This window comes from Nomascus leucogenys, chromosome 6 (assembly GCF_006542625.1).
Source record: "Nomascus leucogenys isolate Asia chromosome 6, Asia_NLE_v1, whole genome shotgun sequence".
Taxonomy (NCBI): Eukaryota; Metazoa; Chordata; class Mammalia; order Primates; family Hylobatidae; genus Nomascus; species Nomascus leucogenys.
This window is the reverse complement of record NC_044386.1, coordinates 115,008,501-115,033,777: the sequence shown is the minus strand read 5'-3', so window position 1 is coordinate 115,033,777 and position 25,277 is coordinate 115,008,501. Positions and strand designations below refer to the sequence as shown.

Here is a 25,277-nt window from a genome sequence, read left to right as displayed (position 1 = left end):
AATAGGGTTCGAATGAGTTTCTTGGATTTAGGAACTGTTTAAAAATTCATTCCTTCAGCCTTGAATATTCAGTTTAAAAAAAATGTTCAGGAGAGCAAGGAAATGATGCCGTTTTGTTATTTCAATACAAATAGGTTCCTGAACAAAGTTTTCAAAATTACATATAAATAACTGGATATATGGAGATATGCCAGTCCACTTCATCGCTGAAACTCAACGGCCTGTACACCTTCCCGGAACCTCGGGCCTCAGGACAAAACCCCAAACTTCACATTAAGAGTAAAAGCAGAGTGGTCGGATCCCATACAGCAGTGATAGTCTGCTCTTTGCTTCATGAGTAGAACTGATTATAAGTGCGGTTGAAATTATTTCATAGTGGAATATTAATCAAATCAATCAGAGCTGACAAATGAGAAATATTTGAAAGTCAGTGGTAATTTACAACTTTATTGGTTAAAAATCTCTTGCCTTGTAACGGTAATTAATAATGCTTAGAAAAGAACGATTTGGAAATCCCCTTCTCATTCTTTTTATTTTTCTCTGGCTCTTAAAGAAGGAAAGAGAGAAAGGAAGCAAATGAGTGATCAGCAGAAACAGGAAAAACACTGAGTCGTTTGTGGGGAGAACAAAACTGGAAAATATAAAAGAAAGGGAAAAAAGATTAACCCCATGGGAGGTCATCAGGAAATAAAGAAAATACAGGAGGAGGGGTAGTAAATCAGAAAATGAATTCTGTAACCATACCCCATGAGCAGGCTGGCTAAAGGTTGAATTTCAAATGGCCCAGAAACCCCTTCAAAATGAACAGTGCTGCTAAAATATCTTGAAAGTAGCTCAGCTCTGAATCCAGGCAGAGCTCAGGGCATTGTCTGTTTTGTTGTTGTTAACAATGTATTTCTTTATGGCCCAGGAGCAGCCGTGTGCAGGCTCTTTCCCAAATTCAATCCCTGGAGACCAGACTGGCTTTCATGTTTCTGGTGTTAACTCTTCTTTTGGTCATAGCCAATCCCCCCACCCACCCGTCTTACATTGATTATTAGATTGTCTCAGCCCCACCTAAAAAACACACCCAAATAATGACTTGTTGAAGAACTATAAATCATTTCGGCCTCTGAGTATGGAAAACCATTTCAGTGAAAAGGCTTTGCTGTGAAATGCTGAAGAAATTCCCAACCTTCTGCTCACTGAGGAAGAGCTGCTACTTTTATTTGTTGAGCTTTAATTTGTTGGATGGGGAGATTTTTCAGGTTGGTAAAAAAGGATGGAGGGGAAAAAACAACTTTGGCAAACTTTATCTGGTCTGTATTATAAGCCCCAGTTTTGTCTCATTGAACCCAAGCTGGGTCTACAAAAAGTAGCTAGAGATTGAGATTTATTGGTCTCTAAATGAAAAGATTCATTTGATATAAGAGGTTAACTCAAAGTTCCTACACCGTGACTAGCTTCGGCAAATGCCTTTGTTGGGTCAGCACAAAAGCAGTTCAAAGAAATCTTAAAAACACACCGAGATATAGACACACAAACACATTCTCCCACTTAAGCCACAAATGCAATTCTCTTTTCTTTGTCATTTTTTTCTGTCATTACAAACCTCCAGCTTCTTTCTAAATGGCTGGGATGGTCTCCCCCAACCCATCAAACTTTGCCATTTTGTAGCTTTTGTTTTTGCTAGAACTCAATGAAAGAATGAGGGGGTATGAGAAAGTAAAAGGGGGGAAGTGAACTAATTTGGATAAAGCAGAACACTTTGTAAATGAGGTGCATTGAGGATAGAGAGATACAGATGGAGGAGAGGGGCTCTAGGATTAAAAATAGGCATACTGGTTGGAAACTGATGAAATGGGTTTTCAGCAATCAGTCTATGGATTCAATAGGAACCTGGCAGAATGTAAGGTTGTGATGAGGAGACCATGAGTGAGAGTGAATTCCTCAGAAAGAGTGAGAAGGGAGAAAATAGCAGCAAGGACCTGAGATCCCTTGCAAGGAGCAGACTACGGAGATGCTAATGAGGGGAAATTAACCTTCGGGTTGGGTCTGTGACATGGGCCTTCCACTGAATGTCTGATCCAGGGGCTGCCAGCAGCTTCCCTCTGCACCAGCGAAATGAGATAATCGCTCTGAAGCCTCCCAACCATGGTGCAAGCAAGCTCTGAGACTGTTGTGGAGAGCAGAATGTAACTAACAGCTCCTTCCAAAGAGACAAACAAATAGCAACTAGGACCACAACCAGGCACCAGAGCAAACCTGTAGTTGTGGGGACATTTGTTCAACTCCAGAGCCCCTCTAGGCTGGCACACTGAAGGAAGGGAGGAGCAGGTACGGAAAACGAAAAAAATATCTTCATCTCTGTTTGTTCCAGTCTGTCGCCAAAGGCCCTGGATAACCGGGCCTCGGTGAGGCAACACAAGGGATAAATGGATTTTATCTCCAGAGCGTGGCCACTGGGCCACGGGATTATTGCTTAGCCAGAGAAAATGTAGTGGGGAGGGGAATAAAGAAAAGAGAGAAGTTGAGGAGGACAGACACAAAAACAAACAAACAAAAAAGAAATTCAAAGGGAAATTCTGAAAGTGGTTTCCTGTCACATACACTGAGACATTAAAACACACACACACACACACACACACACACACACACACACACACACACGGATTTTATTAAACAAACAAGCCAACAACCAAACGCACATCAAAACCACATTTGCTCCTGCTGTCACAGGAAAAGAGGGTTTGGAATGATTGTAGGGTTCTGGTAGGAACCCTTCTGGCCTTTACTACTATCAGTACCTCCCCACCCCCTCACCCCCCGCCCCAGCATTTTCATAAACGCTCTCAAGTCCCCGCTGGAGAAGGGGCCGCCCTAGAGGCTGCAAGCAAGGGGAGGACTCCCTGTCGGAGACGAAGGGGTCATGTTTCCAAGTAGAGACATCAGCAAACCACAATCTTAGTGACAGTGACAGCGCAAAATTATGTTTAATGTTGCAAGGGGGAAAGGGGAAATATAAAATTAGCGCAAAGAAAATGTTTCCCAGAACTTCCTCACAATTAGGGCATATGGATGGGCACAACGGCGGGGTCGACAGTGGGGAGGGTGGGGCCTAGCAGGGCGACTGTGTCGGGTGGAGGCAAAGGCCGGAGTCCTCACTCTCCAGCAGGAAAAGGAAAGCTTCTGGAGAGAGATTAATGACACTCCGCCCAATCACTTCACTGGGTTCGGAACCTTTTTTGCAGAAGAGGGGATGTTCTAGATTTCCCATCCTGGCGGAGATGACAGTTCAACGACCGGCCTACTCAGTCCCAAAGCCACAGGGCGTTTTAATTAGTGATGAGGCTGGTGAAGGGGCTGGCGGAGCCTGGAAGGCGGAGAAGGAAATGCGGAGGGGGAGATGCACAGCCCCAGACCCCTCCCCCTCCTCGCCGGAGCCTCGGGAGCTGTAGGGAGAAGATGCTGAAGCGAAGTAAGAATTACTTAATAAATTAGCTGCCCCTCTTTAGAACTTGCTGTCAGCCCCGCCTCGGCAGCCGCACGTAGGCGAGCGAGACCCCATTGCCTTCTCACTACGCCCCTGGATCTCCATAGGCGCACCCCCACCCCCAACCAGGGCCTTGGACAGGCAGACAGCCGACAGCCCAAGGGATTGGCCCAGAGAGGGCCAGGGAGGTGGGAACGGTGGCATTTTCAAGGAGGAAGCAGTTTCTGTTCAGTGCGGGAGATTATTTCCTAAGCTGCTTATTTAAAGAGACAGAGATGAGAGAGAGAGAAAGAGAGGTTGATTCCCTTCTTGTTGTGGTTATAAAAAATTTAATTTTGCCTTTGTCTAGAAACCACTGTATTACTGTGATTATTAAACAACATAGTTTCCTTTCTTACTGCCAGGCAAGGGGAGGAGGAAGAAAGAGACAGGATAAGGAACATTTATTTTAAAAATAATACATATTACAAATAAATGCATTTTTAAAAACTAAACCAGGCAGATAAAGGCAGATGAGAAACTGCAATGAGAGAAAAGGGTGTGTGTGGGGGGGGAAGAAAATAGTTTGATTATTTAAAGGCTAATCTATGCAGAAGAATCAGAAAAAAGAAACTTGGGAAAATAAGGCAGCTGCCATTTCCTACGTGATAGCTACACGACTTGAAAAAAAAATAGGAAAAGAAGCTATTCTTAGGTATAGCCAGGGTTGTAGTTTTATACTTTGATTTTAGCAACAAGTATCAAAAGATCTAAACTAATTGATTGCTGAGTTCCTTGGCCCTTTTCCAAAGAGCAATATAGATTTAATTGTATGTTGCTTAAAACTCCATTTCTCGAACAGTGTGAAGCATGTAATAAAAGTCATAAACCGTATCGGAGATTTTTTTTCCCCCACAAGCATAAATACCCAACTGACACTTGGAAATCTTAGCTAATACTCCTAATGGGTTAAAACAAAACAACAACAAAAAAGGCATCTGTGAGGGGTAGCCACATAATAAAATCCAAATTGTTAATCCATTTTAACTCATTCAAAAGAACCTGCGGTTGCGGATGGGTGTTTTGCAGAGGTGGGGTTGGGGTGAAGGGACCCCACATCAGACACCTGATTTGCTCAAATTCGGTCCATCTAAACCACTCTCCCCTAAAGGAAAGAAGTCTGGCCTACAAAAAGACACCAGAAATATCTCCACCAGAGAAAATGGATCTGAAAGTTGCAGCCGAACTGCCTGGCCAGAACTCTCTCTGGCCAAGAGACAGGGAAGCCACTCCGCGGCTTTCGCTCTCCGCTGCCCTAGCCTGGCATCCCCCAAGGAAAGAGACCTGCCTGGAGACGCCGCGGGAGCGCTCCAAAGCGGCGCGGCAAAATCCACCCCTCTCCCCCTCCTAGGCAGCTCTCCCTTTCCCATTGTCCTCCGTTATCCCTGACCCCCAGTTGCTGTTGGGGTCCAAAACCACCCGCGGCTCCCCCTCGGCCAGCTGTATCCTGGAGAAGCGAAGAGTCCCAGCCACGCCTGCGATTTGGTCGGAGATCTGCCGCTGCAGCCAAGTTCGCGGCCGCCATCAAGCTGGCGGCTGCGCGCGTCTCGGGCCGTGCCCTGGCGTGGCCACGCGGGCCGGCTGCAGGCGGAGATCTGTAAAAATCCACGTGAGCCGCCCCCTCCTCCTGCTGCCCGCGGCCCCTGACACTGCAGCATTGAAGCCTGCCCGGAGGTCCCCGAGGTCTCCGAGTGTGACAGTACTCAGCATAGCGGGTAGATGGCACAATTTTCTAACATTTAGAGAGAGGAACCCACGCTGGGAGCAATAAGTCCATTTAAAAGCCCTTTATTTAAAAGGAACAAAGATAACTGACAAGCGAAGTACAGAGACATCTCAATGAAATTTCCAAAGAAGAAAGAGAAATCAGAGGCTAAAGCAAATGCGAACTGGGCTTGATGGAACAGGCCAGCACTTTCCTCCCCCTCAAAAGGAGAGCAGATAAAAGACAAAAAGAAAGAGCTGGTGGTCATTGGGTCTGTGCGGTATGGATCACAGCCCAAACCAAATTCTAAAAGTCCACAGCCACTAAACTTTAAAATGGCCGGGTGGCCTCGGTGGGGGAAGGTGAAGGAGAAGCCAGATCAGTTTGGGGGAAAGAGATATGGAAGTTTTGCCCCTTCCTTGGAGGCTCTTCCCCAACCTTTGATAACAGGCATCTCTGCTTTGGCTTGGGGTCTGGGGAGCCCCGGGAGGATGGGCATGCAAGGCACTCGCTCTGGGCACACCTGAGCCCTTCCAAGGGGCTGGGCACCAGAGGCTTCTGTCCTACAGCCACCTTTCCTACAATGGGGCCCAGGGCTGGGCCGAGTCAGCCACGATCCCAGACACTAAGATTTGGTCAAAACCAGGGCACTTAAGCTCACACTCAGAGACTTCGGTACAGTTGTGCCCCTTCCATACTAAGAAGGGCACGACGGCACCCACTGATGTCTCCTGGCAACGCCAAGGCAGCCCACACTTCATCTTGTGCTCTGGCACCGCCACCACCCTCTCCCTCCCCACCAAACCTACACGCCAGATTGATCCCCCTTGCCAGGAGAGCCTCAGGCTGAGTGGAGGAAACAGAGGAGGGGGCGAGAGGCCAAGGGATCCGTGAGGCCACCTCTTTGGTCATCCGGGCCAGCCTCTGGCCCCGAGCGACCCTGGCCAACCAGGACCAGCGGTGGGAAGGGGCACGGCAGCTATCGTCCGCAGGGGGTCAAACGATTGCATTTGGGTGGGTGCTCGCCGACATATTTGCTGAGTAAACCTCCCTCGCTGGGCTGAAGGCGAATCCCCGTTGATAAATCCATCATTACCGTTCGGATTCAGGGAGGCAGCCGCGCCACTAAATTCATCTTACATTTGTAGCGCTTTAATAGACATTTATTAAATGCTTTTAGAGAGAGGCATGGGGCGCGTGATTACATCCTAGTTATAGACAGAACATAAAGACCCACGTTAACACCCATTTGCAGGAAGGAAGGAAAAGGTGGGGAGGGGGTGGTAAGGCAGAGAGATGAAGTGAGGAGAGGCAAGGAGAGATGGGGCAGGCAGGGGCACGGTGTCTAGGCGTTATTAGAGGGCTGCCTGGCGGGAGCAAGGCTAGAGCCTCAGGAAGTGGCAGGCTGCGGAGAGAAGTACTCGCTCCCCTCGCAGTTCCTGGGGCTTCCCCTCCCTTGCCCCCCACCCACAAGCCCCGCGTGGTGGGCTCGTATTCTCTCTGCCAGGGAACAAGGGACGCCGCACTGCCTCTGCCGACCCTTTCTGTCCCTCCAGCCCCTACTGTTTCTTCACTTTATTCCAGGCCTCTCCAACTTCGACCCTTTGGAGTGGCCAAATCAGAAATAGAAGGAAGGGAGTCCCCGCATGCCGAGGACCCCAAGAACTCCTTTAAAGCATCCTCTTCACCCCACCTCACCCCCAACCCAGATAGCAACAGAGCTGGGCCAGGCTCCTGCAGCACAAAGCAGACGCCCAGGCCACCGGGCAGAGTAGATCTGCTTGCTCAGACGGCTCCTTGGCCTGGAAGTCTTTGCGGAAGGACCCCCTGCTCTGCGCCAGGAAGAAGCCATGCCACTTTCGCGCCTTCCATCATCTCGTGCCTGGGAACTTGCCCTGGACTTGCCCCGCGCCCCCAACCTCATCCTCAGGGAGCTGGTCCTGTAGGGATGCCTGGGCCTCCAAAGGGCCTAACGCCTTCCTGAGGGCCCCATTAGCTTCGCCTAAAAGCCCAGTCCCCGAGCTCTGCCGGCTCTGCTCGCGCTCTCACCGCGCCCTCGCTCCCCCGGGACGCAGCCACCGACCCGGGCCGGGACAGCAGCCGGCAGGACTCCGGGCCCTCCCTGGCTCTTGGTAAAGAACACTTCCGCTATCTCAAAGTTACCATAAGAAAATAAATACAAGTGACATTGTACTGGGCCAAAGCTCATTAGTTCGTTGTCCAGGCCTAATAAAGGAACAGAAGCGCAAATTATAGAGTTCAGCTTCAACACACGCTCTGTCACCCGAGATCAGCGCACCGCGAGCCTGATTCCAATTGCTCCGAACTTGCTGCGCAGTTCGCCCCCCACCCCCTCCTCTCAAGCAGGAGGTTGGGTGGAAAAATATAGTTCCAAAGGGGGTAATGATCAAGCTTTTCCTCTCGGAAGCCTGCGCCACCTCATTTCCCATCAGTAATCCCAATAAAATTAACGTCGTGGCTGCAATTGAAAAGAGGAGGGCCCGCAACACTCCTGAAATAACACACTCTCCCCAGCAAAAGGTAAAAAGCAAAACGGCCCTTTGTTCAGCTAATTAACGAAGGCCCAACTCCGAAAGCAGATGTGTTTGCTTAGCTAATCACAAGCATGTTTCTTTCAAGGAACGTCATTTCGAGGGGGCCGCTCCGGGGGAGATGGGAGAGAGGGACACCACCCCCCAGGCCCATTCTGCCTCGGGTCTCTCACCCCGGTCTAAGATCCAGAGGCTGAATCCAGGCAGCCCGTCTTTCACACCTTTCTTCCCCTCAGCCCTACCCCAGAGGCCCCATAGGCAGAGACTTCAGCGCTAGCCCCAAGGCCAAACCTGCAAGACACGAAGGGGAGAAAAATAAAAGTTTTAATGACACAGATGCCATATTAAATGAGGCAGTTTTACAATTCACTTTGAATAGGACGCTAACTTATTACAAGTGTGTTATCAGAAGGACGATAAGATTTATAACTCCAAGAGTCAGCTTTGCGCCTTAATGACAATGGGTGTTAAGAGGAGGAAATCTGTTCTCTATTAGAGGAGATGAGAATCCCTTCCCGGGTTTGGGGGCATTTACAGAGGCCTCCAGGACAGACACCAAGCCCTTTGTGTCCCCATATGAAAGATTCTCCCTTTCCCCTTTGACTATGAAATAGGGTCTCCTTGTTGGGTTAGCACCTTGCTTAGCTTTTTAGCGTGTGCTTGGGATAGAAAAAAACAGAAGGAAAACGAGATAGAATTGGGGATGGAGATAGAGGTGGGGTGGGGAGCGGTTCTTAGCCCTCTGGTTCCTCCAGTAGAACTATTTCCCGGTCTTTCTTTACCATACAAAAGATAGCTTTCCCCTAAACCAACACAGTAAGCAAACTTTAAAAAACTGGGGTCCTATTACAAACCAACGCCCAGCACTAACTGCTTTAAAATTACTGCATAATTAGATTTAGTGGAATTTCACCATTAATTAGGCAGCCGCACTGCAGGGAGCCTTTGAAATCTGAGAAAATGGGAAAAATCATCTGAAGCACGTTTTTTAAGCCCAACTTCAATAAATCTTGACGAGGCCTGGAATTCAGAGAGTATCCCAGGCGGCTGAGGGAGAGGGCTGTCCAGGCCGGGGCTGGGGATGGAGCGGACGTAGCGGGGCGATATCCCATCGGCCCGAGAACGGGGCCTGGGCCCGGATCCACCATCTCTGCATAGACCCTCAGAAGACTCTCTCTAGGAGGCCAGGTCTGTCCCACGGCCGCCCTTGCCCACTCTCAAACCTATTAGAGAAAGAGGGTCCTCCGCTGCAGTCGCTCTCCTGCCAGGGGTACAGTCCACGCGGGCTCACACATTTCTAGAGTCTGCGACCACCCGCCTGGAACCGGCCCTCAGCCCCTGCTAGACCCTTCCACCCCCCAATCAACCCTCCGCCCGCAAAGCCACCTTTCCCACAACTTGGACGTGCAAGCAGCAAGTTCTGCCCAAGTCCAGCGGGGTTCGCATTCCGCCCTCCCCACCGCGCCCCAGCTCCGCTCCGGCCCGCGCAAACCCCGGCGCAACCCCTGCATTAATGAGCGCGAGAACTGACCGAGGTCTGTAAAGACCGTCCTCTCCCCATCCCCCTATACCATTCAAACATTTAAGATCATTTGCGGATACAGACTTTTTATTTTTCTAATTTGGTTCTTGGAAGGAGAGGAGACAGGAAATCAACTCTCCTGAATATGGGAGGGGGAGGGGAGAGGGTACAGCGTTACCAATATTTTCCTTACGAATTCTGTTGCTTTAATTAAAGAATCGAGGACCGGACTCACTTGCCAGCAAGAGTTTAAAAGAGGGTTTTCTGCCTGCAGACGGAATGGCCTTTAGCGCCCCCCGCCCTCCTTTTTTTCTTTTTGGTAACCAATGTGTTTTCTATTACCCGGCCCTGCCGTGCCTGGCAGCCCGGCGCTCGCGGTGCAATGGGAGACGCCATGTTGGCTCAGCTCATAGGACCAAGTCAAAAGCGAGCTTCGAGGCAGAGTTTCACACGCTCGAGCTCCCCCGACCGCCCCCCGCCCCCGCCCCTGCCCCCCCGCCTGTCGCCGCTTAATGCACATCCCAGGAGTGCAGCTCCGCGCGCCCGGCACCCCGGACTTTCCCGGGGCGCTGGCGGAATTCTGCCGCACGTAAGTGGGGGCGGGGGCTGGGGGGCAGGCACTTTCCCGCAGCAGCTGCCAACTCCAGGCCCCCGTCCTTACAGCCGGCTGGATGCTAACCCAGCCGTCTCCGCGGAACCAGCCTCGGACGTCGCCCGCTAACTTTGAGCCCCAGCTCCTCGCGGCCCAGGGAGAGCTAATGGTGAAAGGCCGAGGCAGGGCGACCGCGAGCCGAGCGAGCAGGCTGGAATCCCCCCCGGCCTCAATCTTCCCCCAGGTTTGTTTGAAAGTGGCGAGAAGCAGCGAGCGCCCCTCTCTCTCCTTGCACTATTGTTGCATTTCGCGTCTAACTGGGTTCTCTCACACCCCCGAGGGCCACGAGGAGGAGGGGGAGCGGGGTTGGGAAAAGAAATAAAGCGAGCTCAGATCAGATGAAAAAAAAAAAAAAAAACCCAGCAAGGAAAAAGAGACACTTAAAGGGAAAGAGTCGCCATGTTTAGCAGCTTTTTTAAAGATCTCGTCAATTTCACACAGAACGCGCTCGCTGGGTCCCAGCCCTCGTCTTTTGTCCAATTCAGTCGCAGCAAAGATCTTTTGTTCTAACTCAGCGTGAAAAGAAAAACTTTCTTTAAATGCAATAAACTTAAACCGAACTCAAGACTCTAAACAGATCCTCCTCCAGCCACTCTAAACATATACAAGGGGGTTTGTTTTAACCGGTTGAAAAATTTTGGGTCCTGTTTTTCTGCCTCGCAGACCCCAAGCTCATTGCTGAAACTTAAGAGTGCGAGAGAGATTTCCAACGTCTAGAACACATGCTTAAAGCATAATAAAACAGGGATTGTCTTTTGCTTTGAAAATCATAAATTATAATTTAATGCCAATAATAATTTACAACAAATGGCTGTTTACAATAAACTAACACAAAACAAACAAGGAAAAGGGCCTGTGTTTTACTTATTAGAGGAACTTCACACACTCACATGGATAGCACTTGCAAGAGGAAGAAAATAAACAACAACCGACAAAACCTCGAACTAAAGGTCAGCAATACTGTGCCATAAGAACATACTTGTATTTATATGTGTATATATCTACAGAAATAAGTGAGAGTCAGATGGAGAACTCTGCACAAATCAGATTTTACTAGTCTGCGTCTATTGACTGGATCTGAATATTAACGTTTAATACAAAATGATCCCTTTTCTTTCACCTCCCTCACTAGTCCTCCCCCCCACCACTTAAAATTAAACCACAACATGCTGAAGTACTGGCGGTGCGGGGAGTGGGGTGGGGGGTGGGTTGGAAACCTTGAATAAGAACAAAATTGCAAGCTCCCAGCACTGAGCTTCCTCCAAACCAGGAAAAGAGAAAGGAAAAATGAAAAAAGACTCCAAAAGAAATAGTTACTACTTCCAAATCAGCACACCCTGTAAAGTTTCCCTCCTTCCTTCTTTCTTTTTCTCTGTCCTGCTTTCTCTTCCTTAATTTGGCTTCTAAGGACAAAGGATGCCAGGAGCAGCACAGATTGTAGCCACACAATCTGAAATGTCAAAATGTCGATGTGTTTTTATGTACATAACTCCAATGGAAAAGATTCCCTTGACCCTGTGGTCATGCTCTCACAGACTGAAGGTAAAGGGGGGAGGGGAGAGGGAAACCAACTGCAAGTTATCATATATACATTAAAAATAGACCTTTCAGTCTTATAACCTATATCACTGAATTTGAAACTCTCTCAACAACCATGCTAGAGTAGAATCAGAATATTTTTAAAAATCGCACCTACTTAAGGAAAAACTCATTGCAAATAACTGTCCTCTAGTTACAATGCTGTGATTAGCTTGCTTGAACGATCTTCTGAGTAACTGTCAGAAATGTACAAAAGAGTATTTTTTTCTGATCATAAAATAGATACTGATCTCAAGATTTCTAATACTTTTTCACAATACCTTCCCTAAGCAGGCACTTAAGTGTGACAAATATTAAGGGCCCTTTTTCTTTTCCTGGAAAATCCATTTTTAATTAAAAGGAGGATTAGGTGAATGGGGGTGGTTTACTATATCAGTATGGCACTTCCTAAACCAGAGATAAACCATTAACTTCAGCTCCCCCGCTCAACACACACACACCCAAATTGAACAGGCAAATACAGTAGTCCACCTTTGAACAAACTGACTGAGGGGAGTAAACAAATGCCCCCCACCCCCCACCGCCCCCTGCCCGGCCAGCTCAGCGAGAGCTCACAGGGGCTCTTCTAGATGTAAAGACAGTGAGTGGGGACAGCCAGGTTTCAGATATCAAATAATATTTTAATTTCTGAATACTTTCAATTTTCCTTGGAATATAACACACAAAGACTCGACCAAACAGTTCAGTTATTATAACTTTTACAGTATACAGAAATGTTGCACTTAAAAAAAAACCTTCAGTTTTTTTAAAACACAAACTGTAAACTCTAAGATACTGAATCAATCACGTTACCTATAAGTGCCAACAGTGTTATTTTTGTCATGCTGATTTCAATGGTATTTTTTAAAAAGGGAAAATATCAACAATTATAATACAAAGGGTTTGCAAATATACAAACAGATATAGGATTTTCATAACAATTCAAGAACTAAGCGGGACCCAATTCAGATTACAAAAGTTCACTTTTTATTCAAAACCTCAGCATGTGTCTTGGACACATTCCTTGGCTGCCAATAAATTCCACAGTTCATTCTCTTTCTTAAAATATTTTTTAAAAGCTAGGTTTGTCATGGTATCTTTTGGGGAGGGGCAGGGTAGGGGAAGTTAAGTGTTATATGTGGTTCCTCCAGTTCTCTAATTAGAGTGCTCAACTTCACCTAAAAATTTTGGTCACCACTTGTAAGTGCGTTTCCATCATCTTTGAGTTGCCTTTTAAAGTTTTATGTCTTCCTATGATATTTTCATGGACTCAGTTTTAATTCTTGCAGAACATATATTTTAATGATACACAGTTTTTAAGAAGCCAAGATTATATCAAAACTTATTATAGAACCACAGAATAAACTGGTTTGGAACCAGAAAAGTACAAAAAAGAACAGCTAGAGGTACATAGACACAGGACAATTAATAATTTGGAAAAAAAAAAAGACTTACTTTCTCCATTCTGCTAATTGTCTCCCAATCTCCTTAAATGCACTTTTAGCAATATTTTTCAAAAATTTACCAAAAAAAGAAAAAGACTAATTTCCTTTTTATACAAAAATGATAAGTAGCAAGTTGTTCTGACCGACACAGGAGTTTTTTTTTAATGCATTCTGTAAAAGTTCATTTGACAGTCTTTTTTTTTTTTTTGAAATTCACAGTCCATTAAATTCTTCCCCTCTCTTCTTTTAGCAAACTTGTAACATCCTTTTATATCCTTTCTTAACAGAAGGAAATTAAGCAAACAAACCAGTCTTTTGCCTTTTCTTTCTCTGTTTCACTCCCCCTTCTTATTTTATTTATTTATTGAATTGCCATATACGGCCAGTTAAAACTGCTGCCGGACAGTAACATATCCCGGATGAGGGTTTCGATGGGGGTTTTACCTACCAAACGGACGAAAAACAATTGCTCTATGACTGAGGAGGAGACGGTGCGGAGGGAAGGGAGGCGAAGCAAAAGCTTTCCGAATCTCGTCGGCTGGTTGGGGTACTGGCTCCTAACGTATTCTTCCAAAGCACACTGAGACTTTTCCTGCAAGCTTTCCACATGGGCTACATCAGAGAGACCACAGGCATCTGGAAGAAAGTTTAAAAACAGAAGAAGAAGAAGAAGAATTCAGTCATCAGATTAAGAGGTTTGAATTGGGTCACATGAGGTGTGTGCACAGAGCTCTGTCAAACTGCCCCAACCGGAGTTGGAGCAAATGTCTATGTACTGAAAACTTAAAGGGGGGGGGGAGGTGGGGTGGGGGAAGAAAGAGCAAGAGACGGTCCTGAAGAAGTGTTTGCTTTAAAATAAAACATAGCTCAGTGTGCTACAGGCTTTCACTGCCCGAGTCCTTAGCCTGGGTCATTGAGAGGCCCAAGCAAAAGTGCATTGGGTCTATCTGGCCCAAGTCAGTAAACAGAAGAAACCAAAACTACTAGCACTCTTTCCCCTCCTCCTCTGTAAATAATAGTTTGGCTTATAATTATATAGGGGTTGGTGGGGGTTGGGGGTGGACAACCTGGCCCAGTCCCGAGTAATGGCGTCCACGATCCAGCCTCAGATTCCCCCCAAAGAGGGCGACTCATTTTTCTCCAGTCTTTGAAACTGATTTAAGTGGCCCTTTAAAACTGATCTTGTCAGTTTAGCCTATTGAAGGGCAGCCATGCGAACTGTGATCTCTCTGTTCATTTGAGCTGTTTCTTTTCCCCCCTTTTCTTCTCTCTCCCTTTTTCTCCCACCCCCCTTTATTTTTTAAAACCTAGGTCCCTCCGAGAAGCATCCCCCCTCCCTGTTATCTTCAGGAAAACACTTTTCTTTTTTGATACGTGAAAATACAATAAGTGCCTTTGAAATGAGAAGCTTCTTGGTAAAGGCGGTTCAGGTTGTGACCTGACCTTTCAGGGCTCCCCAGACAAGACTGGGGTTAACACATGCATATTGTGAATCATTAAAACAGATATTCAAAAATCACCACCACCACCTCCACCCCAAGAACCAGAACACACATGCCACCTCCTCATATGTATATCTAGGACTCTGCATGTCTACAGAATGTAGAGGTGTCTGTGGACAGGAACTAAAAGATCTGTTTGCATAGGACTCCTTCCCTTGGCATCCTCAGAACTGTGTGTCTCCCTCTGAATCAGATAACAGGAACCTTTATCTCTTTGTGAGGCGATTTGCATTCTCCACACAGGCCTCCGCATTTTGCAAATAGTCATAAATTAAACTGTTAACGACAGTATCAGGCATTTTTTTTTTCCTTGAAAGACCAAGGGTAAGGCTAAGAGCTAGCAATGATATCAAGAAATTAACAACTACCTCCACCGTCCAAGAAGGTGGGCTAGGTGTCGGGTTGTGGGACAGGGGTGAAGGTGGCTATGAGGTAGGGAAATATCTTGTCTGTGTATCTGCAGCAGGCAAATGTTCTAGATATGAGGGGCACTCGAGAAAATCCCTATCCAAACCTTTGCAAACAGCTTCCCTGCCCAGACACTGGCCTTTAATTACCTAAGGACTTCCAAAGGCAGAATTTGGGGTGGCTGTGTGGGGAGATTTTATGTGGAAAGCAGCAATGTACAAGACAGCAGTTTGAGGACTAAGAACCTGCAAGCTGTTCAGCTAATGACTTAGTTCCCCAGACTTCTTTCAAACAATAAGGAAGAGATTGTGGACCTCCTTTATGTTTGCCACATAAACTACACATCTCTCCTCGTTTCCTGTTACAAGCTTAAAAAATTGTAGTGGGTGACTAGGTTCCAAGCCCTGCTAATGTCCAAATGTTTGTTATTCTTAATCGGGAACCCCTTTCCCCTCTCAGCCATGACTGACAAAAGGATCAGCTGACAACTTAGTACGAGAATGTGAAAGGGGGTTGGTGATTTCCATCCACCTGGGCTATGCTGAACTCAGCCTGGAGGCAGCCAAAAAGCTCAGGTGTGGCCCAAAATGGAAAGCCAGACACTTTCAAAAATCATTTTGCCTCAAGAGTTAATTAAGATCAGATCTATTACTCACACAGGTTAAACTGCATGCAAACTAATTAGATTGCATAATGCAGTCAATGATGGTTTTATATCTCTAGCAATATCCATATCCAGCCCAAGTTGGCATACACTTTGGGTTGTTTGAAAACTGCCTTAAGCGTTTGCTTGGGCAGGGGAAGCAAGAGGCCAGAGTCTTCAACCTCCTGCAGACATTCTGAAGAGTTATGACGGTCCCTTTGCTCCTCTTGCCCCATCCTGACAGATCTTTTCCCCTCTCCTGGCAGTCTGCGTTATTCCAATAAGAATATGATTTTGAAAACTGCTGCCCTCAGGTTGGATTTGCCTGGAGCTCCAACTCCTACGGAGTTAGCAGGCAAACCTTCCCCTGCAGAAACAACGTCAGGGCTGCTCCACTGCCCAGGGGCATCTCCTGGAGGCCCAGCCAGGGCGCTAGAGAAAACCGAGGGCTTGAGGAGATTCCCTGGGGCCCAGCAGGCCCAGAGGGCCTGGGCTCAGGAAAGGGAGCAGCAGAGGGCATCCCAATCTGGATACTGCAGGTGGGTGAAACAGGCAGCAGAGGCTGCCCTATGGCCCGTTTGGGGAATCTATCTGAAGCATCCTTTCTGCAGTCCAGCCTTCCACTCCTCTCCCCAGGACAGGCCTGGTAGTGCCCAGCAGCTATACAAAGTCCCCACTTCAAGGTGCACTCAACAGTTTGGCCTTTCAAGGAGCAGTTTGGGTTTGCACTGGGGACTCCCAAGTTCTCTGGGCCCCAACTCTGGGCTAGGAGCCCATGGGCACGAGAAGACAGGGCTCCTTCCTACCTGAGGTGAACAGGACTATGGCCTTGAGGCAGCTGTACTCGGCTGAGTCAACGTGCAGCGCCTTGAGCTTCTCCACCTGCTCTTGGAAGATCCGTATGTGGTCCATAAAGGCGACCACCCGGTCGGCGGACATGGGCGAAGCATGCAGGCCGGCGGCGGCCAGGAGCGGGGCGACGTGGAGGGGCATGGAGCACTGCGCCGCATTCAACACAAACAGCTCGCTCCAGGTGAGGCGAAGCAGGGCCACCTGGTCCGTGATCTGCAGGTCGGGGAAGAAGGGGATGTTCCGGGCCCACTCGACGGCGCTGAAGAGCATCCTCGCGGCCAGTTCGCAAATGTTCTCGATACCCATGATGTTGTTGGGCTGCATGCATTGGCTGCCGAAGCGCGACGTGGGATAGGGCTCGGCGCGCAACAGCAGGGAAATATATCCGGACAGGTACGAATGGCAGTTGAGGGGGTCCCCGTTGGTCAGCGCGAACTGCCCGTGGGTCGGCTGGGTCGGCGGCATCCTGCCCCTCTGCACCGCTGCGGGGGAGGAAAAGAGACACTCCACAGTTAATGACCAGCCTCAGTCCCCAGGTTCCCCGGCGGGGTCTGCCCCAGCCCGACCCCCACCTGACCCAGGCCCTGAGCAGCGCAAGAACCAGGCAGGCCTGCCACAGAGCTGGAGTCGCCAGGCTCTTGGCACCATTCCTTTCAAACCACCACCCAGGCGAGCTCTGAGGGCCAGAGGGGCACACTTGCCTCCGAGGCCCGCTCGGGGCTGGTCCGCCGAGGACCCAGAATTGGCCACCTTGCCTCGGGGTCCCCGGCGCTGTGGGCGGGATGTAGCATTCTGAGGGCATCTTTCTTCTTTACTGCTAAACAGCTGATATTTCTTATTGATTGGAGGAGAGGGAGCGGGAGGGGCGAGTCTGGGGGGAGGGTGAGACGCTTTTGCAAAAGGCACGAGGGTTCACCCCAGACGGCCTGTGGCCACTCCGGAACGACTCTCTCACAAACCCCGAAGCCCCAGCCCCAGCCCGGCGGGGAACCCCCAGTGAGAGACAAGCAGAGAGCGGAGGTCTGGCGTCTGTCTAATCAGTGTGCTCGGCGAAAGAGACGGAGGGAGAAGGCGGAGAGAGAGAGGCCGGCTAAGGAGAGAGGAAGCCGGGAGAGGCAGGGAGCAGGCGGCCGGCATTAGCGGAGCCTGGGCAGGGCCTGTAAGGGCCGGGGAAAGCCGGCGAGGCTCGGGCTCAGGCTGTTATCTGACTCCGGACCGGGAGAGTCGCTCTCGCAGAAACACAAAGAAACCCCGGCGTTGGCTCGCCCCAACCCGGAGCCCGCGCCCCGCGCCGAGCGCGCCATTGGCAAAGCACGGCTCGCGGCGCTCGGCGAATTTTATATCACAAAGACCCAACTCGCGCAGAGCGAAAGCAGCCGCCCAGGGCCCCTCGCCCACCCTTTCCTACTTCCTATCGCGCTCTCTTCGTTTCAAAAGTGAAAGGAAAAAAGAAAGCAGAGGTATTTTTTTTTTTTTTAGCAGAATGTTAATCCACGGAGGGTCACATGAGCGCTGCCCGGGCGGCAGCGTTAATACGGCGAAGTGCATAAAATTGCCATTTGTAATTTGAACCTCCTGTACAAAAGTACAATCTCAGGTTTTTTTTTTTTGAGAGGGTGGGGGCTGGGGAAAGGGGTGAGGGGGAGGGACATGTTGAACATGCAGGAAAAACAAGGGCAGAGAGAGAGAGAAGTAAACTAGGCTTTAAAACAACAACAACAAACACCCCATCCCTTGCAGAAAGGCAGACTTCAGTGAACTCACAATCAATGCAAAGGAAATGAAAACAGCCCAAAGAGAGAGTAAAGAAGGAAATCAGTCGGCCAAAGCATGCAGATTTGGGGTCTGGGTTCCAATGCAGAACTCGCTTCTAGTATAAAACCCCTTTCCGCTGCAATACGAAGAGCAGAGCTTGGGGCTTCTTGTCCTTACCCAGAGCAGGCTAGCCAAACGTACCCAGGACCCCGGGACCCAGGACGAGGGAAGGAGAAATGAGAGGCCGATACCTTCCCGTCTCATGCCCACTTTGAGGCACTTTTTGAGGCGGCAGTACTGGCACTGGTTGCGATGGTGCTGGTCGATGGGACAGTTCCGGTTGGCGCGGCACGTGTAGCTCAGGTTCCTCCGCACGCTGCGCTTGAAGAAGCTCTTGCAGCCCTCGCACGTGAACTGGCCGTAGTGCTTGCCGCTCGACTTGTCCCCGCACACCACGCACTCGATGTGTTGCTGCTGCTGCTGCTTGTCGCTACCCGGGCCGCCAGGGCCGCCCTGGCCACCGGCCGCCGTCTGGGCTGGCGTGCTGGCTGGGCCCCCTTGGCCGGGCGTCTGTGGCGTGTGCGGGGCGCCGGGCGGCGGGCCGGGCACGGGCGGCGCCTGCGAGGCCTGGCTGCCCTGTGAGCCGGGCACCTCGTCCTGGGGGTCGCGCCACGTGCTGACTACCATTGCCATATCTATAGGGGCCGCGTCCGGACTTCCTGCTCCCCTGGCTGCGGGCGGCGGCGGGGCGGCGGCGGCTCCCCGGGTCTCGGGCTCCGGCGCGCCGCCTTTTGTGTGTGCGAGGGTGCAAGAGGGCGCGGGAGGGCGCCCCGGGTGGCTCGGGGGCTGGTTGGTTGAGGTTGGTTAGTTTTTCCTTTTTTGTTTTTGCTTTTGCAAAGTTTTGTCGATTGCTTGTCTGGCCCGGTGTGTTTGTTTTGTTTGTTTCTCTCGGCTCAGCTTTGTTGGTTTCGGGGGGCTTTCCGCCGGGAGGGGAGGGGAAGGGGACAGGAGAGCGAGTGGGAGCAGAACGTGGAGAAAGAGGGAGGGGAGGGAGAGCTGAAGTCGATTGTCTGGCTTCAAGACAGAAGTAGGAGGCAAAAAAAAAAAAAAAAAAAAATCTCTCCAAAGATCTTGCTCGCTCTCACTCTCTCCCTCCCTCTCTCGTTCACTCTCTCGCTGTTAGAGCTGGTGTGCAGCCGAGGAGTTGGCGGAGGAGGAGGAGGAAGAGGAGGAGGAGGAGGAAGAGGAGGTGGTGGTGAAGGAGGAGGTAGAGGAGGAGGAGAGGCGACTGTCCGGGGGCCAAGTCCAGGGCAGCCCACAGTCAGCCATTCAGGAAAGCCATCGAAATCAAGAGGACTAGGAGATCGGAGGCGCCGGGTGCGGGCGCGCCCAGGGAGCCAGGCAGGCCGGGGCGGAGGCCGGCGGCCCGCGGAGTGGCCGGAGCGCTGCCCGGGTCCGGGGGAATCAGCATGAAAGTGGTCCGCGTCGGGCGCTGCGCGGCGTCGTCCTGGCGCTGGGCCGCCGCCGCCGCCGCCTGCCCCGGGCGTCCGGCGCGCGCCTCGCTCTCTCCGGCCGCCGCCGCCCTCAGTCGCTGGGTGGAGGCCGCTCGCCGTTCCCTGCGGGCCGCCCGGGCCGCCGCTGCCGCCGGAGCCGCCGCCGAAGCCGCCGGGTCGGGCCCGGAGCCGCCGCGTCTAGCGCCGCCGCCGCCGCTGAAGTCGCTGCTGCCGCTGCTGCCGCCGCCGGAGCCGTTGCTGCTGCTGCTGCCGCCGCCGCCTCACACACATAGGGAAAGAGTCAACTCGCCGGCGGCGGGGGAGAAATGATAAAAGAGAGAGAGGAGGGCAGATCACCACCTAGAAGCACATCCTTCGTGCGCAGAGGGGGGAGAAAAAGACGGAGAGAAAGAATGAAAGAGGGGAAAAAAGGCAGCACGGCACCCGGAGAAAGGAGGCAACTCGGGGAGAGGAGGAGGAGGAGAAGAAAACACACACGCGCGCACGCACACACACACCGCGGAGAGAAAAGAACAGAGAATCAAAGTGATCAAATATGCTAAAAAGGGGGGCGCGGGAGGGAATGCGATTTATAGGCGCCGGGGCTGGCAGAAGTGGCTTCTCCGCGATCAGCTCACTGAGCTCTCTATATAGTGAACTTTGACACGACTGCTGCAACTTAGCGCACGTTGCCATGGCGACGGCGCGCCTTATAAGGCAGCAGCCGGGGTTGGCCTGGCCAGGCGCGCGCGCGCCGCCCCCTCGCCGTCATTGGCCGGACTGCGGCGGCCCCGCCATGGCGGCCGCGGGCGCAGCCCGGTCCTAGCGCGAGCGGCGTCGCTGGCGCTGCGCGGGGCACGCGGGGGACCGGGGGTTGGGGGGGCGGGGACGGGGTGGCCGCGCCGCCGCTGCCGCCGAGCGGGGGATGGGCCCGTGCTGGTCCTGCGAGCGCTGCCTCTGCTCTCTCCACTTCCCGCACCCGAGGTTTCCGCCCCGGCGGGGAGACTAGCGCAGCGCGCACACACGTCTCTTAAAGGCTCCGCGAGAGGCTTTGGATGGAATCGGGGACTTTGCCTCTCGCAACTTGGCGATGTCACGAAATCCGCCGCTCGCGCACCACCCGGGACTCCTGGCGCATCTTAGTGCCCACAATGCCAAAGAAAAGTTCCCTGGTTTCTTTGCAGAGGGGTAGGGAGTGAGGGTGGGAAGGTGCCACGAACTGAGCTTGTAGGCATTTTCCAAACGAAAGATTTGGCCAAATCCGGGTCATGGCAAACCCTTCTCTTAATTAACTCTGATCGCTTGTTCGGTTTGGTGGCATATATGTGTGTGTGTATATATATATATATTCTTTTCAGAGGATAAAGGCCATTCTGTTTCTGTATATTCCTTGTAGGGTTAACATTTCACAGGTATGTGGCCTGACATTTTAATTGCCCAAATAAAGCATCTCGGATGCTGAGAAGCAGAAGTAGACTTCATCTGATTGTCATGATGCAATTAAAATCAATTTTCCTCAACTTTACCCTCTCTCGCTGGTTTTAGCTAACTCTCCAGCCAACATCCTGCCACACACCCAGTCATGGTGAGAGGGGAAAGACCTCTGCCCACTGATGGACAGGAGGAGGCAGCCGCCCAGCCTCCCCTGTGCACACCCTCTGTACACACATGTAAGCGCACATGTATCAGATGCACATTTGTCAATGTACACAGACAAAGACTTCACTGACTATGCTTCTAGGTCATAGAACAGTTGAGTACGGACTTCATTGTTCCTCAAGTTCTTTTTAAGCATTCATATAGTCATTAAAACGCACCCAGAGATTCTGCCCCAAATGGGAAATAATACTAGTACAGGTCACAAGAACCAAACCCAAGCCATATTCTACCTCAAGAAGTCACTGCAAAAAGAACAACTTCATAGTCTATTGCCATTCTGCTCCATGTGCTAAAATAATTGAGACAGTTGTGTCTTTGAATTCCAGGGTGTCTGGTTTTAAACGTCAAACATGTAGAATTGCTCTCAGAACACACTATATTCCAACGCAGTAAACTTGTTGTTTATGACCAGTTAGTGAATTATCATTATTCCACATTTATACAAGAAAATTGTGTCTCCTTTGTACACACTTTGCACCAAGAAAAAAACCTTATGCCGGTAAGCCAACCAGGTTTGTGAACAATTAAAATATTTTACACAAAAGATGCTGAGCTCCAGGAAAGAAATGAACACATATGAAGAGTAAATGACGACCACAGAAAACATCCTTGGTAACTGAAAAAAATTGACAGGATAAAGATATTTTAAAAATAAACCATACATATAATTGACATGTATAGATTACATTTTATATTCAATTCTCTTTACACACATAGGCAGAATATGAGGTAAGGACTAAAGATCTGGGCAGATAGGGGCTGGTTTTTAGGAAAGGAAAAATCTTCTTTAAGCTTCATTCCTGAAACCTCAGCCCTTACTCTTTCTCCGATGAAATCACGTATTTCACTAAAGCTGCAGGTTCTCGGTTTATTTGAAAGTTGTTAAAAAATAAAAAAGCCCAACAAATCTGTAGTGGACACTCAACTATCATAAACCTGGTGTGTAATAAGATTGCCACAGAGTGAAGCCAAGCTGAGAATTTCAGGTTAATTAGAGACACAATATAACTTTCTCCTAAAGAGGATAAGAAGGATGGGAAAGAAATCATTACAGAGGAGAAGGTTTTGGGTAGTTGTTGTCTTCCCTTCCAACCTCTATGATGCAGGAATTGCTAATGTTACAAATGTCAGTAGATTCGGGACAAGCTCAGCTGAGATGTGACGAGACTGGGGTTGAGATAGGAAATCTAATGGGCATTCCCATCTCAATAGAGGATGAAAATAATTGATTATAGGGAAATCTTAATCTCGCCTCCTGAATGAGACTTCCATAGCAGATTACCTTTTACAAACATGGGAAGGGACAAGCGAGGAGGAAGAGCTTCCCCAGTCCACTTAGAGATTTTTGGAATTTGAAGTATGTTCTGATGGCCTCAGATTGAAATGGAAGAATTTCCTAACCATATCTTAAAAAATTGGAGCCTGCTTGGCAAATGATCACAGGGCTGCCATAAAGTCAGGGGTGTTTCACTCTGTATTTTAGGACTCATTCACTTATGAAATGCTGTTACAAGGGGGAAAAAATCACCGTATGAATTATACTTAATTTTAATGCATAGAAGAAGAGACAAGACTACAGACTGAGAAGAAAAAAGGGCAAAAATATTTTAAAATGTCTTCTCCAGAGATGCTCACTTGCTGTGCGTCTAAGGTTAAAAAGCTCTGAGAAGATAAAATCAATATATTATTGTTGTTTTTTAAAAATCCAACTCAGTCTTTTTTTTTGCAGATGTAAATTTATTTTAATGAGAAGAATGGCAAGCTTTAATTTGCCTAGAGAAAGTTGGGACAACATTTGCCCTAATCTAAAAAAGAAAAGAAAGAAACTCAACACCCAGGAATATAATTTTCTTGCAGAAAGCGGCCTGATGGGCTGTATTTCTTTACAGATTAAATCACAATATGAATACAGACCCCAGCAAATGCCGAGTTTAACTCTGAACTCAGTAGAAACCAGTTCCGTCCTCCAGGATTCATTGAATTCCTCCTTTCCCTCAATCTAGTCCGTGTGTGTTTTTCTCTTCCACCACACTGGAGCTCCATGAATAGGGAAAGGGGCTTCCATTGTGTCCCTCTGAACTTCCAAGTCAATGCAATTTTTAACCACTGGCTTGTGGTACTTTGAAAATCACCAGGGGCTGTCAGAGTTAGGTCCTCTGAAAAATTTACAGTGCTAAATCAGAGCATATGCTGGGAGGGAAAAAAATTGCTTAAGATTGGAGCAAGTACAGTATCTGTCTGCCCCCTAGTGTAAGAGTCCTCGCTGCCTAAAATTCAACTTTAAAAGAAAAGGAGCTCTTAAAGGGAAACGACTTTGGACTCACGTAGGCATAGGAGAACGAAACTTCTGTACATTTTAATCTGAATAATTCTTCAGGATTTAAAATTAATTGGCTCTGGCTTGGTTGGACCGTACTCGGATCTCGCCACCTCTGCGTTTCCCGAGTCATTGGCGAAGAGGTGATTTTTTTTTTTTTTTTGAACTGGGTTTATGTGCGTCCCCCTCACCCCCTCCTCTCTTTTTCTTTCTCTCTGTCTCTGTCGTCTCTCTCGCTGGCTTTTTTAAAATGAGGAACCGCTCCTTGAATGTTCTGGACAGAGCACAGAATTGCTTCTTAAGTCAGCCCGGCGCGGTTGTAATAGACAGCAAAAAGGTAAACGTTTGCCTGAAATCCGCACGCCAGCTCCACCACCCCGCCCGATGGTGAGTACCCTTCTCGTCGCGATTCTCCTTCTAGCTTAACCGAGCGCTCGCCTACCCGAACCGTGGCCGAGGGCGCCGGGCTAGGCTTTTCTCCCTCCCCGCCTGCCTGGCTGTCAGTTGCACAAGGTTGCAAAATGAAGCGCAGAGGCAAAGCGAACAGTAAATTCTGATACTTAGTGCGAGCCTAGCAGCTCCTTTGCTAGAAAACCGAGTCATCTGCTGCTTGGAAAACCACGCTTATAGGACTGGTTTTTAGTTTGTTCTGTGGAAGGAAATGAGTTTGAGGAGACAGGACGAGGAGATAGGAGGCTCCGCAGTCTTAACGCTTCGGTTTAATCATATTTTGGCAGCTTTGCAATTGTATTTTCCCCCTCTCCCCCTCCACCATCTCTCCTACCACACACATGTAATAAAATATGGCAATGCATTGAATTGACTCTGTTCCCCCCTTCCCCGAACCCCTTAGACCACAGCCCTCGGCATTTCATACACGTTAGCAAACCGATATTTTGAAAAGCCCCAAGTCATCCCCAACCCCACACAGCACAAGGAGAAAAGTGAGAAAGGAAAGAGAGAGAGAAAAAAAATACTGTAAGTAAACATACCAAAACCATATTTGCCTTGTTCAAGGTCCCAAACCGCTTGCATCTTCCTCCTAAACTGGAATAACTCTCCTTTAGTTTGGCGGGTGAAATAAATGCTTTGTTGGCCCCCTGAAAAGATGTGTCTTTGATAATTAAAGAGAATCTCCTCCTCGGTGTTTATCTAAGCGATTGTGCAAACTGATAAAAAGTAGGCACTAGCCTGCAGGGAAAAAGAGGAAAGGTGAAGGGAGAGATCTTCCACCTCAAGGAAGTGCTTCCCCATGTATTAGGCTCTCTCAGCCTTGGAAAACCCTGCACACTAACTTTAGAGAGACAAGGTTTCAGGGAGCTTTGTACATAGCTGCTGAGGAATGCAAGCCTCGCCTTTAAGAAAAAAAACCCCAAACCGTAGGTAGGAGATGTCTGGAGTGATCCTTGTCTCTCATCTCATTCCTTAGAAGGAAGAGAGCGTTGTTACACCTTGTTTGGGGCTGGAAAGACGAGACTTTAAAAACACCCGTCCAATTGAAAAAAATCTCCCAACTTAATGAGTTTAGTCGGAGGCTGGAGCAAACGGCTCAGCCTCAGCAGAAAACCGCCAACAACTATAGGCGATATTGCAAAGCAAGACGACCCAAGGCACAGCCAAATTCCACTGTTTGGGGTCGAGAGAGATGGAGGCTAATCCTAAAGCAAGTTGGGAAAAAACAGA

At 49.2% G+C, this 25,277-nt stretch overlaps 1 protein-coding gene and 1 long non-coding RNA gene across 4 annotated transcripts in view; one reads left to right on the top strand and one right to left on the bottom strand.

Annotated features, from left to right (window-relative positions):
• Positions 1-12,140: 12,140 nt before the first annotated feature.
• Positions 12,141-25,011, bottom strand: NR2F2 (nuclear receptor subfamily 2 group F member 2). Of its 3 annotated transcripts, none has more exons than XM_003268531.4 (3): positions 24,587-25,011; positions 16,325-16,852; positions 12,141-13,601 (listed from the first exon to the last, which is right to left on the bottom strand). In XM_003268531.4, exons 1-3 carry the CDS (start codon positions 24,627-24,629, stop codon positions 13,327-13,329), a joined length of 846 nt encoding a protein of 281 aa, XP_003268579.1. In that variant the 5' UTR covers positions 24,630-25,011; the 3' UTR covers positions 12,141-13,326. The 3 variants fall into 3 exon arrangements, with proteins under 3 accessions (XP_003268579.1, XP_003268580.1, XP_004088401.1); XM_003268532.4 differs by lacking the exon at positions 24,587-25,011 and adding an exon at positions 18,377-20,242; XM_004088353.3 differs by lacking the exon at positions 24,587-25,011 and adding an exon at positions 17,072-17,764.
• LOC100589380 overlaps positions 23,546-25,277 on the top strand; it is a 60,859-nt gene continuing 59,127 nt past the window's right edge. The window contains exon 1 of the long non-coding RNA XR_004030610.1: positions 23,546-23,737. This is a non-coding gene — a long non-coding RNA (uncharacterized LOC100589380). The remainder of the gene's footprint in view (positions 23,738-25,277) is intronic.

Excerpts from the sequence above, each read along its gene's own strand:
- NR2F2 (XM_003268532.4), bottom strand. The coding sequence starts at position 18,818 with ATGGCAATGGTAGTCAGCACGTGGCGCGACCCCCAGGACGAGGTGCCC. Across the intron at positions 16,853-18,376 it reads AGTGGGCATGAGACGGGAAG|CGGTGCAGAGGGGCAGGATG; the intron begins GTATCGGCCTCT and ends CCTCCCCCGCAG. Across the intron at positions 13,602-16,324 it reads CATAGTCCTGTTCACCTCAG|ATGCCTGTGGTCTCTCTGAT; the intron begins GTAGGAAGGAGC and ends ACTTTCTTCCAG.